Source organism: Gobius niger (assembly GCF_951799975.1).
Source record: "Gobius niger genome assembly, chromosome: 1".
Classification (NCBI taxonomy): Eukaryota; Metazoa; Chordata; class Actinopteri; order Gobiiformes; family Gobiidae; genus Gobius; species Gobius niger.
In genome coordinates this window covers 15,563,089-15,577,469 of record NC_136852.1, presented here as the reverse complement: position 1 = coordinate 15,577,469, position 14,381 = coordinate 15,563,089, and the positions used below count along the sequence as shown (strand labels likewise).

The window sequence follows — 14,381 nt, the reverse complement described above, 5'->3', positions numbered from 1 at the left end:
CCAAGGCTTTGTATTTAGAAGACAACCAAAGTGTTCAGATTACTGAGAGCCTACCATAACACTAGAGTTTATAGTAACATTTGAGGTGCACTGACCAAGGACAATTGCTAACATCTGAGTGGCCTTCTTCTCCTTCTGCTGGGAGATCTTCCGCTTGCTCAGAGTCTTGACAGAAGTCTCCGTTTTGCCGTTGGGTAAGGCCTGGGTCTGGTAGGCTTTAGCCACAACCGGAGCTGCCAGTGGCTCTTTGGGGCGCTCCCCGTTCTTCTCAGTCCTCCCATCTTCCGGAGGCGTCGGTGGGCAGGAGGTGGGGCTGGCGTTGGCTTTGTTGGGCATTAGCATCTGGTGGCTTGTGGCTGGAGTATCTCCCAGAGTGCACTGGGGCTGCTGCTTTAGTTTCTGACTGTCACCACTGTTGTTGAGCTCATCCAGCTCCAGCTCTTCCCCTTCGTTGCCATCTTTGATAAATATCTATGAGAGAACAGCGACAACAGTGACAACAGCAACAACTGAATTGAATTTACAAAAATATAGGGTTACCAAAATTGGAGGACTATTCCTGGGACAATGTGTGTTTATTCCAGAAATATGGGAAACTCAAGATTTCCTTCAGTTTAACAGTTTACTCACACAACAACAGTGTAGGAAGATCTGACATCAAAGAAGAAAAAAAAAAAATCTGTACGCACCACTTTCTTCTTGCTGACAGGAAAATTCCCGTTAGATTTAACAATCATGGTGCACAGCCTCACATCCTCTGGATGAGTGCACTTATCCTGAAACAAAACATCTGTGTCAGGTCAAGGGCCACAGACTTAAATCTGAATTGACGAGATATGTCAAAACACAGGATCCACTGCTCAGGTCAGAGGGAGCGGTTCACTGTTACTGTTAAGAAAACTCATGATATTCTCCCTTTTTTAAAAACTAAATACAAAATACTTTATATTGCACTTTCTGTACCACACAAATCCCTAATGACTTGTCATTTGGCAATAAAGTATTGAATTGAATACCTTCACATTTAATTATTGACTTTTAGATGATATTTAGATGTGGTGACCTGGTTTACCAAATATAAATTCAACAAACAACAATGACAACATAAAAAAAACATAGTCATTATTTAGTGCGTATCATAACATCAGTTTGTCAAATTTATTGTTTCCAGGCGCTCCTGAAAAGCTCACTATAGTCAACTGGATCAAATGCATTACTTGTCTTCCTGTGCTAAACCTGTTGGTTTTCATAATGACAGTAAAATCAATACGTATGAAAGTTAAAGGTCATTTAGGACCAGTGTAATTAGTGTTGCATGATGCTTTTGACACTGAAGCATGTTCAAAACTGATGAGGAACTGCAAGATTTTATGCACTAGCTGTATTTTGTTTGAACAAAGAAACTAAAGTTTCAGAGCCTTAAGATCTTATTAAGGTGTAACTGGAGCTTGGCCTTTTGATCCTTAGCAGTGGATGCTATTCATCGAGCTTGTGTCTTCTAAAGAAAATCAATATTTTTCTTGTCTGGTATTTCCACTTTACAGTGTTCCATGGCTCTCTATAAAACTGCTGCAAATAATTGGCTTGAGAACATTATTGATTGCAGTTTCATAAAAATAGTAAATTAACTGAAGGTGGTGTGCCCCTGAAATACAGATTGAAGACAGACAATCAATTTAATTATATGTCCATGCTTTTGTTAAGGACTGGCTCTATGTTGTGCAGAAGCAATCAGCAACACAGGTTTCTTTTTTAAATTTTATAGAAAGAAGTTAGTCATGTAACTCGGGAATAAAACTGCAGAACAAATATCAGTAATATTATTTGCTTTCTGTATGTTAACTTTGTAGGTCGGGCACATTGGTAGGTTTAAGGAATATCTTGTAATATATTCCTTAAACCAAAGACCCTACAGCCTAGTCTTTGGTCCTTTAATTACTATCGCAGAGTGTGTTGTTTGTATTCACACAACATTCATACAATTGCTTCCAACAATTGGAGCAATTGTTGATAGTAACTCCACAAATGATGTTAACATAACCGTCACAGAGAAGATTGAAACTAGTTCATTGGCCTCAAACCCCTGCTGTGGACCAGTGTCGAGCTAATTAGCTTCATGGAGCGTGCTCGCTTCACAGGGTTTTAATGATGGTGCCTTTTCTGAAATGGTAATTTTCACAAATTAAATTTGGTGAATAAAATTCAAATAAATGTGTGTGTGTTTTTTTTTTAAGTCATACATACATTTTTAATAAAAAACACAGAAAAAATATGAAGTCGTCATTCAACTATGAATCTAACTTTTACTCATTACTCACATTTCAGTATAACATATTTAAAGGAATAGGCCACCGTTTTTACATACTGAGATATGTTCTTACCTCACTTTAGACGTGTTAATATATCCCCGTCGGGTCTTTGTCCGTGCACTCTGCCAGGCAAACGGAGCACATACGCAGCCTCTCCCACATGTCACATAGCTCCAAAAAAGCTCACGATAGAAGCTACCAAGCTCTTCCACGTGTTCCCTATTTAAATAAAGTTACGTGAAGTGTTTTCATGCGAAGTATATTTACACAGAAATGTAGCATGTCGATTTTATAAGCAAATAAAAAGGGGGACTATATTGTGAGGCGTAATGATACGAGGAGCAAAACGTCCACGCAGTAACTCCTAAAGGTTATTGACGGAAGTGAGCGGGGGAAGTCTCCTCGTATCATTACGCCTCACAATATAGTCCCCCTTTTTATTTGCTTATAAAATCGACATGCTACATTTCTGTGTAAATATACTTCGCATGAAAACACTTCACGTAACTTTATTTAAATAGGGAACACGTGGAAGAGCTTGGTAGCTTCTATCGTGAGCTTTTTCGGAGCTATGTGACATGTGGGAGAGGCTGCGTATGTGCTCCGTTTGCCTGGCAGAGCGCGCGGACAAAGACCAGACGGGGATATATTCGGCTAAAGTGAGGTAAGAGCATATCTCAGTATGTAAAAGCGGTGGCCTATTCCTTTAATGCAGAACTAAGTTACTCGTGCCCCTAGAGGCCATAAGCACCACTGCAGGTGTTGTAGCATGTTGTGTTTTTTTTCCTCGTTTATTGTCTGTGAGAGTAAATACTACACTGACAGAAAAGACAAAGTGAGAGAGGGATGTTGTACATCCAATTACACAATGGAGATAATTTTTGTAAAGTCAAACTTGGCAGTAAACACTGCTAAAGTGGCGCTAGCCCGCAGTTAGCTTTGACTGTTGTCCTGTTAGCTTCTTCTTCATGATTCAATTAGTGTTTATAGCGCCTCCGACCAGGAGGTAGGGAAGTTGCAATTGTGGTTTTCTGGCCAGAGACACCAGGGGGGGCTTAAAGACCCCCAATCATCCCATTAACACTTATTACCCTCAGAGGAACTACAAAAAGGAGTTACTAAGGTAAACAAGTTACTAAGTTCTTCTTTAAAGCTTTATCAGCTTTATTCAAAATTTGAGTTTTTATTTTATTATTAATAAGGTCTCAAGGCAAAGACTTTTAGGTAGTGACTTCCCTGATTGCATAGAAGCATAGAAAGCAAATGAGGCTTCTCCATATTTAGTCTGATCTCTGGGACTACTTACCAGCAAAACAGAGTCAGCTGACCTCAGGGGTCTACAAAGCTCATACTGGCTCAGCAGAGCAGGCCACACAGACACTTTTGATCGTGACCCTTGAGACACTACGGGACCATCAGAAGAATTTTAAAATCTGATATTTGATGTACAGGAAGCTACTGTATGTGCAACAATCTTTAAAACATGGGCCAACCCAGACATGTTTCTAATGATCTGCTAGTAATTTATACTTTATCATATACTACCCTTGATACATACACAATGGAATAATGTGTCTTCGTAGTTTGGAGGTACATGATGTAAGACCATTTACGGTTAGAGTTGTGTGCCTTCAAACTACTAATACACATAGTTACAACTTGTTACACAGTGTTAAATTGCACTCAATTTGCAAGGTAAAATGTGTCACGGGCAATGTAAAATAAAGTGTTACCATGATCTACTGTATTTATTGGGATGAATGTTACACAGCGTGGCTTTAAGTTAAATTCATGTCATAAATACTTTCGACATATTGACGATTGTCCCTGACAGGGAGTACTTGCATTGATATTATTTGTGAGGTGAGGTTACCTTGAGCGAGGTGGCCCCATCAGGCTCCGTGGGCTGACGCATTCGGTGCTTTGGTTTGGTGTTGACACGTTTCCTGCGCTTCCGTAGAACCACATAAATTTGCACATAAACCAGCAAGGTGATGATAAAGGGCACATAAAAGGACACGATGGACGAGTAGACCACGAAGGCCGGGTTGGCGATCACACAAAGGGACTCGTCACGTGTGGCTGTGGAATAGAGACAAAAAGAATGAAGGCGATCCACAGATTTAATCATATTTTCAGCAGTTATTCATTCATTTCACCCCAATACTACTGCATTAAACTTCATTTTTAGTTTGGTGCGGCAGGCAAAACAAGTGAGTTTGCTCTCTGAACCTAGAAAGTCATATTTTTTGATTTTAGATTTTATTAATTTGATAAACCTACAAAAACATATACACCATTTCATAAGGCATTCATTCAACCACATTATTTTCCTCCAAAGATTTTAAGCAGCTTTCTTCAAATGTTTTTCTCACATTCTGGTAACAATATCTCAGCTAAACCTAGCCCAGGTAACACCACATTTTCCAGTCGCTTCCTCCAAAAGTATATTTGTTGATATTTTGTCTGATTTATTGAGCTTATAATGTTTATTTTTTCCCCAAAAATAATAAGTTGGATGGATTATATTCGTCTGCTAGGCTCTTCCCAGAAGATGGTGAAAGACTGTTTTTATATTCACTGAGGAGCAGTTTCACAGGTGACCCTCAGGTGAAGAATGGCGTCAGAGCGAGGGGAGAAGGAGGAGGACAAAGATGAGAAGGAGCGAGAGGAGGTGATGCGGCGGGAGCAATGTGAGCTGTGCTGAAGGAAGATGAAGGGGGTCTGGAGGAGGTGAAGGGGCTGATCAGTGCGGGGCGCCACACTGTGAAACAGGGACAAACCCAGGAGGAGTGGCACCTTTTTAGAGGAGAAGAAGGCAGCCAGCCAGGTTTCCTCCAGGTTCTCCGGTTTCCCACACAATGGCGACACGCCGAGTCGCAGCAGCTCACGACTAACCCAATATCTGATCTACACAATTATGTTGTGCAATTGTGCAAAGACCACTTACTTACAACACACGCACTTACTGACATAAAAATTGAATATTGGGACCATCGGAACCAGAAATTTAAACTTGGATTAACCGCCATTACTCTTCTTTCTTTTCTCTGCCCCAAAAAAAAGGAATGGAAGCTTGTTTGTATAGAGCTTTTAGACTGACAGACGCGCGCTAACGGAACCTATACCACTCCTAACCCGAACCTTAATCTTAACCCTAGCCCTAATCTAAACCCGATTCTAACCCTAACAATAAAACCACATCTTGGCCCTAAAAGAGTCCTTCAAATAAGTGAGGACCACCCAAAATGTCCTCACTTTACAAAAATGTCCTCACTCTGTTGGTTGAAAACTCAAACTGGTCCTCACAATGTCGTAAGTACAAGAACACACTCACACACACTCTCACATGCTGCGTCCGAAACCAGTAAAATAGTAAGAGGTCTTACGCCAAACCGGATGTGTGTCAGCGTCCGCCATTATAAGAAGTGTCCGAATTGGGCTGTCAGTTAGGAAGGAGTTAGGGAAAGGAGCCTCAATGCTAACTATCATAGCCACTTTAGCATAGGGACCTCTGGTGCTAACTAACCGGTGAGTAGGAGCCATGTGCCATCCCATAAGCCACTGCACCAATCCCGCCATCCCCTCGGCCCCACCCTCGAGTGATTCATGCGCAACCACTGTTGATTGACAGGTGCACATTTAATAATAAAAATAATGATAAAAAAAAGATTCTGCACAAGCCAAACTTTATAAAAGTGACAAAATACATTTTGTCATCATCACAGCTCAGTCACATGTCAGTGTGTTAAAGAGACGCCTCAGTTAATGGCTTAAATGAAGGCAGTTTGTGCTAATTTGGCATCCGCACAGTAAAGTGAAGATTACTGCGCGGATTTCGAACTACTCCTGGTATTATTACGCCTTACAATATAGTTCCCACTTTTATCCGCTTAGAAAATCCACATTGTTTAATTTTGTGTAATTATACTTTGTAGTGTAACACTTCACGTAACCATATTTAAATAGGGAAAACGTGGAAGAGCTTGGTAGCTTCTATCTTGACCTGTTTTGGAGCTATAGAGGAGAGGGGGAGAGGCTAAATGCTAACGTCGTCTGCGCTGTGTTTACGTGACTGAAGGCACGGGTGAAGACCAGACAGGTCCTAAAGAACTCGTCAAAGCTAAGAACATATCTCAGTATGTAAAAACGGTGGCCTATTCCTTTAAAGAAGAAGAAAAACAGCTGTTGGTGATGTCACTTCCCATTCCCCTGGGTAAGAGAGGTCGAATTGTGCAAATAGCTCTGAAGCTCTACATCACTAACTGCATAGAGATCTAACAGTTGACCCCATGAAAGGTTAAGGATTAGTTGCTAGTGTTAGTACTTAGACGCTATAATTTGATGGTTTCGGATGCAGCCATGGACTCATACTGGCCTATTGTACCTGTTTTGTCAGGGAAAACCAGGAGTACCAGGAGGAAACCTATAGGCAGATACAGGGAGAACATGCCACATAGAAAGGGCTATGTCCCTGTCCCGTTCACTGATAATTCATGAGTGGGTTCTAGATTTTGTTCAAGCTGCTAATTAAAACTAGCACTTTTGCAATATGCATACACTTTGAAAAAAAAAAAAAAAACTCAAAATGCGACCACCGCCTCAGCATCACGCCACTCAAATATTCACTTTACTTATAGATCACTCTAATGCACTTCAGTGATATAGTGCTGGGGCTCGATGCTTGATTTTAGCAAATTAGCCTTGATCTGCTGTGAGATTTAGGGGAAATGAAGTCTCTCGCCCTAACGTGGTTTTCACTCTACCCATAAAAAGTACGCATCAAGATCGAAACACCATTACATCTGAGTGTAAATTTCACTTTAAGGCCTTATTTTGTTCATGATCAAGATATAAAGATAACACAGCTAAATCCGGACGTCCAACAGAGAGAGTGTCAGCAAAAGAAACAGTTTGGTTTTAAATAAAGAAGAAAGAGCTTGCAGATAAACACTGAAAGTAGGATATTTGAGTTTGTTTAGTTCAAAAGATAAGCACATTCTTTATGGGTAAAAGAGTCACACTTTTTAGCCATTGCATTAATAATTGAGGTCAGTTTTGTGTTGGTTGTGTTGGAGAAAGGAGACATTAATCAGACTCAATGTTCAACGCCTTCACCCTCTTTATATGTGCGCATGCTGTCGCTCTTGAAAATTGTGGGTTTTCTGTTTGGAGATTTCTTTCTGGGTCTGTGTCTCAGTTGAGTTGTGAGTTCTAAGTCAAATTGTGACATGACACTCTACAGCAGGGGTGTCGAATTCGTTTGGGTCGAGGGCCGATATTCAGCCCCCGCGGAGGGTCGTGGGCTGCATATATTGTAAAGGACTGTGGCCTCAAATAATATCTTACACACTTATTGCACTTCATCAGACTGTGTCACATGTTTCTCAAAGTGCTATGAAGTCATCATTCATTCACTCCACACTTGATGGCAGCAAGTTACAATTGTTGCCACAGCCGCCCTGGGGCAGACTGACTATTTAACACGTGGCTATAACATGCTGTTTATATCCTGATCTCTTATTATGTCAGTGCCCTCTGCTGTACACGTGTGGAATTCTTTACTTTTTTCAAATTCAAGCTGCCCCCTAGTGGCTGGAATGAGCATACTGGTTATTTCCTTGACCTTGACACATGTGCTCTACAATGTTAATTATTCTGTTCATCTGTGCACCTTGCCAAATGTGTTGCATGTGGCCGCGCCCCTTGCCATTAGTTTGCCCTCTGTTCTACTTAGTTATTAGGTAATGAGGCAGAAGTGACCTGCATAATGATACTATCCAGGAGGGCTGAGCAGATCACAACATTATTTTTACAGCAATATTAGGTCAGGCAATATCAACTTTCACAATATATCCCAACATCACTGAGGTCTTCCAATTGACAGAGACTTGTTCTAAAACGTGTAAAATATGCAAATCTCCGAATTTTGTTCCCATTTTACCCTTGTTTTGGTCTTAACTTTTGACACATTATAATTCTTGTTTAAATTCAACAGAATGTACTATGTTGAATGGTTTATCAACAATATTGCAATATTTCTCATATTAAGCAGCCCTATCCATTCAGTCAAATGGGGCAATTATTGTTATTGCTATTATTACACAGCAGACATACTAGAGGTGTACCATTGTTTTTCAGTTTTCAATAACCTGCTCTAATATGCCCCATATCAATCAACACACAGCTATATATGTGACAGTGTTGTTCATGAGCTGTGCGATTGATTTTATATAGAACTATTCTTCTTACCTGTATTATTTAGGCCAAACAACAGGGGACACGATATGGCAAAAGACAGCACCCACACCACGGAGATCATGACCGTGACCCGCCGCCTCGAGCTGTACCGAGTGTTGTACAGCATCGGCATAGCAACCGCCGTGTACCTGCAACGGCAACAAGGTAAGATGTCACAGAAAGTGTGTAGCATAATACAAGAACAGTTCCTTCGCAACGCATTACTTATTTAAGGGATCCGGCCCAGTTCGTGTAGGGGCGCTACATAAGTGAACGATAAACACCGGGAGACCCTTTTAGTGCAGCGAGGAAGTACAGGTCACTCACTTTTGTGGCCACGTGGTTAAAAGAGCTGACTGCGCTGTACAAACTAATAGGAATTTCAAATGGCTGTTCAGGATGTTGTTTGGGCTTGAAAGAGAGAAAATGAAAGGTACAACTCGTAATGTAAGATGCTTAAGATTCGCTAAATGTTGAATATAATGCAGGGAACGTGATGAATGATGCAAATGGAGAAAAAAAAATCCCCCACAGTCCATGAAATCATGTATTTACTAATTTTTTCTATAATATATTCTGTATGCATTATTATGGATCCCCAGGAAACAGTTCAGTAAATATTAATTAAAGTTGTTGCACTGCATACTGACTTTTCTTTTTCTTTTCTTTTTTCCTGTTCAATTGCAGGGCTTCCAATGAGTCACTGATATTTAGCAAAACTGACTCACTGTCTGGATGACGGTTTCATAAATGATTAATATTGGGTCTTTTCAGCTGTCCATCCATGTTTGTTTATAGCACCCACGTCTGCATAGATTACACTATATTTAAAAAAAGAATGAAATAGTCATGGAAGGAGTCATTATTCCGGTGTGTGCCTGTCCAAGTCTTGGAGAGAAAAAAATGATAAGATTCAAAAATGTGAATGTGAGACTGAATAGTTGGCGTCCTTGTTACTTGGGTCGTCACTGCTTTTGTAACTGTGATTTGAATACTTCCAATTGTGGAGATGTTTAACACTATGAATCATTGCTATGGGCTTTCTGCTGTGTGAGGTGAAAAGAAAATTATACTTGGCTGATTTTGACTTGTGGTGCTTCTTACTGTACACAGAGAGGCTTATTTATCAAGTGCAAAATAGTGAGTGCGAGATGGAAATTAGCATATAGCTGTTTGTTGTTACCATATGAGTTACAGTTTTAGGGCCCCAAATGTGATATGTAAATAAGTAAAGGCTACGTGAGTATAATCATAAACAACGTGCTTCTCATTTTGCACATAAGTATAATAATAATGATAATGATAAATTTTATTTGTATAACGCTTTTCAAGACAATCAAAGACGCTTCATAGAAAAACAATAATAAAGTCACACATAAAAATGAGCACATTAAAAATAGAGGGCAATTACTGGACATTAAAAGCCTTTTTAAAGAGGTGGGTTTTGAGTTCTTTCTTGATGGTGGGGAGGTCAGAACAGGCACGGAGCGGTTGGGGCAGTGAGTTCCAGAGTGTGGGGGCGGCGATGGAGAAGGCTCTGTCTCCAAGGTTTCGCCGCTTGGTCTTACAGGGGAGGGGCAGGAGGTTAGCTTTGGAGGAGCTGAGGGATCGAGACGGAGTGTGGTGGTGGAGGAGGTCGGTGAGGTATGGAGGTGCCAAATAATGGAGGGTTTTGAAAGTGATGAGGAGGACGCTGGATGCGTTGAGGGACTGGGAGCCAGTGGAGGTTCTGAAGGACAGGGGTGATGTGTTCACGGGAGCGAGTGTGTGTGAGGAGGCGGGCAGCGGAGTTCTGGATGTACTGGAGTTTATTGAGGGTTTTGGATGGTGAGCCGTGGAGGATGCTGTTGCAGCAGTCAAGAGGAATGTGATGAATGATGCAAATGGAAAAAAAAAAATCCCTGCAGTCCATGAAATCAGATGTCAGAATGACATGAGCAAACGCTCAAATTCATTACAAAAAAAGGTTCTTGTAATATTGGACCCACATTTTTAAGTGGTTTGTAAGTGAAAAAAACTTACAAACTTCACTTACAAACATCTCTCTGCACTCGATATCAGTGATATAAGTAAATAAATACAAAATGTATCTATATATATATATATATAGATACATATATATATAAAAACAACATCACTGTGCTGGAGGAAGATTAATTCAGTCATTTCAAGTGAAAATTGTGTGTCCACAGAGCTGATTTGTTTTCTATGGATTTGAAATGGGAAAGCAGCCAAGCGGAAAATCAAGTCAAATTAAACATGACAGGAGTTGATCGAGAGAGAGAAAAAAAACATGTTTATCATTTTGTGACGTTACAGAATGTGAACCTGTTTTGTTACATACATCTCTGAGTACACACTGACTAGACTTTTTATAATTAAAAAAAAAAAACTTTTTTATTTTGTCAGTTTTTAAAAGGTCAGTTATGGTTCACACTGAAATGTCAAACCATCTCCTACTCTTGATATGAATTCTTCAGTTCAGTGACGACTGTACAGGTGTTTTTACATAATGAGGTCCATTTGTCATAATGGAGAGTGTTTACTGTAACCTTGGAACAGCTGTTGGCCTGTAATTACAGCTGCTGCTGAGCCCCAGCTGACATTATGAGAAGATGTTGCACATGTTGTAAAATCCACGTCTGCACAGAGCATTTAGAGAGTAAAACAGACACGAGCTCTGTCGCCGTGTACACAAGGAAGCACTTCTCCCTGTGTATTTCACAAACTAGGAAGCTTGATAGGCACCAGGGCTAAGCACGCTGAGCAGTGGCTCGACTCACCGATCAATGCTGATCGCACAGAGATTGAGGATGCTGGCCGTACACATCATGACATCCAGAGTGACAAAGATGTCGCAGTGGATCTTGCTGAAGCGCCACTCTCCCACCACCTAAAAGAGAAAAGCACATAGTAGTTCACAGGCAGAGTCAACAGAACAAAGCCAGAAGGACCTTTTTCACGGTTTTTCCTCTTAGCAACAAAAAGCTGCCATGACAGTCAAGCCCCCTATTCTTTCTCATTTTTTCCACATCAATAACAAGAGGCTCGAGAGGGAGGCAGAGGGAATAAAAAGCAAAAGTCAGCCATGAGCGCAGACTGTATGGAAATGAGCAGTCATAAAAAAGACATACAGAACAATTGCACTTTATGTGCCGTTTGACAGAAAAGAGATTGAACGGGCTGGGCTTGTCTCTTCCGGTTCTCTACAGATGATGTGTAACTGAGACGCAGATGCCAAAAAAAGAAATGCATCCGAGATTCTTTCTTCGACATGGGCTCAAATGACTGAAGGTGTAATTCCTTGCGTTAATTGCTTAATCACGAGTCTGAGCCTTTCCCTATTTTTTTATTTTTATGAATTAAACATTCAATTATGACAAAAAACTACAGGCAACCCGGTGAGATAATTATCGTGTAACATGCATCCTGGGTGACAGCCCCAGGTGGTTCGCAGTGTAGAGATGTGATCGAAACCTATTTATATTCATCCCGCCTCTTATTACTTGGTCAAATCCCAGGAAAGCTTGAGCCTCATCAGTGTGGCTGTGCGGGATAGTGTGTCAGATGCAACTTCATTTTTTTTTAAGGGTCTAACCTGGCTCTTTCTTTCCTCCCCAGTTCTGCCTCCACACTTCATTCAGGACACATCGACGCAGTTCCTTTATTTTGATTGTGAGCCATTTATGTCCATGGGCCGTGTGTGTATAATTAAGAGCTGTGATAGTTTGACGATGTGGGAACTTAATGAGGGGCTTCTTCTCTTTTCCCCACATCGAATGGTGTTATTACTTCCTTCAAAACGCCGATTTACGCATTAGTACGGATCATGCATAATTATTCCCTCTGTTGTGGTGGCCAGAAGACAATATAATCCTAAATATGGGAGGATAAATATTACTGAAGACAAGAATCTCTACATTTAGGTTTCGTCAGATGCGTTCAACAACAAAAAGTAATCAGCAAAGTAGTTATAGATAGTTTGCATAGTTAGATTTGGCCTTTTCTGTGTTGCCAAATCCCTCGTCTCATCTTCATTTGTGCGCAGAGTTTGGCCTGATTCCGACTTCATTCTCCTTCAGATTGAATGGGGATTGAATTAGGAAAGGTATGAGGTTGGAAATTGAAAAATTATGTCTGCGGTCGAGGGAACTGAGAGATTAAATTCAAAGTGAGAGAAACACAGTGGTTCCTGCGCAGTGGAGGTATTTTACATTTCCCTTGAACGTGTCCTGAAAGTCCTACAGCGCACTTGAATTGAAATCATTTTAATGAAAAGTCACTGTCCAGATTTACAAAAATGCTACTCCAATTACACTTTTTTTTCTCACTCGTTCAGTCTGGTTTCCGCCTCTAGTTAGTCACCCCTAACGAAAATATTAATTTGTTGAGCAGTTTTATTGGATGTTGGCTGTAATTGGCTCCTCTAAGACGGCAGTTAGTTTTGCATATTAAATACGGTATAAAATCCACTGATGGGACAGCCCGACACCTGCACAGCCAGGAGCGCCTTATTTACCACACGCCTTTATCATTGAGATTCCATATTCATAAGCGCTGTCATGTCATGAATGGCAATGTAATTACATGATGTTGATTCAGTGTTTTTGCATACTGTGTAGCCATACTGTGCTAAGGCTCCGCTTCCACCACCACCACCCACATGAATGTTTTAGCGCTCACTAAAAGCGTGCATAATGTTCCCATCCCTGCGCTCCTAATATCAGTCACGCTTGACTCAAAGGACCACAAGCCGGCAGTTAACGCTAATTTAGCATTTGATAATAAAGGGCAAAGTGAAGTCCACGCTAACAGCAACACAGCTCAAAAACATCCTTTACCTTTACTGAACATGTAATCTAATCATTCCTTTGATTGTTTTAACAAGATAAAAGCTTTTAAAGGAGTCATGTGCCAACTCTGTGTGTAGAAAACAGATGCTGCAATGTGGAGGAAACCTATTTCGTATGGGGTCTCTTTAAAGTCGGTTCTTAGAATAAATGCAGTGAACATTAATGTAATTGTAAGTCGCTTTACACCAAACCCTCAAGGGAAACCTCCTTCTGCGAGCACCTATATTTAGTTTATTATTATGGCCTTATTTAATGATCACAACTGTGCCGACCATAATTGCATAAACCCTTAATCCCAGCGCAAGTGCAAGCTGCCAAAGAAAACCAGGGACCATAAATTATATAAGCTCCTGAAGCTTTCAATAAGCAAGCTCCAAGAAGGGAAGCCTACGTTGGACTGAGTTTATGGTAAGCAGAGCACTGTCGGGGAACAGGGTGTGAAGTTTGTTTTTGGTTTGAGCTGCAGGCAGAGCTCTCTGTCTATTGTGTGAATTCATGCTGTGTTCTGGATCATTCTGCAACTTCTTTTCTTAAGACGCAATACATTAGGACATTTTTCGTGTCATTTTTTCCCCCCAACGGTTTGACTAATATTTGTCAATTTTTTTGCATCCCGTCAACTTAAATTTCATCTCACCGCAGACATGGAGCATCTCAAGAGAGCGACAGTTTTAGGAAAGGCTCTGACTTAATCATTGAGCTAAACTGCATTCAAATGGTACATTGTCCTGCTATTAATGGCTCCCAGCAATAGTCTGTAATAAACAACTGACAATCAGTACAAACATTTTCCCCTCAATTCATTTTCTTTTTTTTGCCACTTCTCGTTACTATTTTATTACAAAGCATTGCACTTAAAGGTCACATGTCCAGCCATCATTGTGCCTTCGAAACAGTCTCAGAAATGGGGCTATGGATTTTTACAGTGTAATCTGATCGCTGTGATAATCATCGCAGACCAACAGAGACAGGGGAGGAT

The 14,381-nt window shown here is 40.7% G+C and overlaps 1 protein-coding gene across 1 annotated transcript in view; it reads right to left on the bottom strand.

Annotated features, from left to right (window-relative positions):
* The window catches only part of drd2a (dopamine receptor D2a), a 45,702-nt gene that overhangs the window by 1,458 nt on the left and 29,863 nt on the right, over positions 1 to 14,381 (bottom strand). The window contains exons 3-7 of the mRNA XM_079577771.1: positions 11,333 to 11,442; positions 8,562 to 8,698; positions 4,183 to 4,391; positions 690 to 776; positions 96 to 471 (exon numbers count right to left, since the gene is read on the bottom strand). Of these exons, the coding sequence (XP_079433897.1) occupies positions 96 to 471; positions 690 to 776; positions 4,183 to 4,391; positions 8,562 to 8,698; positions 11,333 to 11,442 (919 nt within the window). The remainder of the gene's footprint in view (positions 1 to 95; positions 472 to 689; positions 777 to 4,182; positions 4,392 to 8,561; positions 8,699 to 11,332; positions 11,443 to 14,381) is intronic.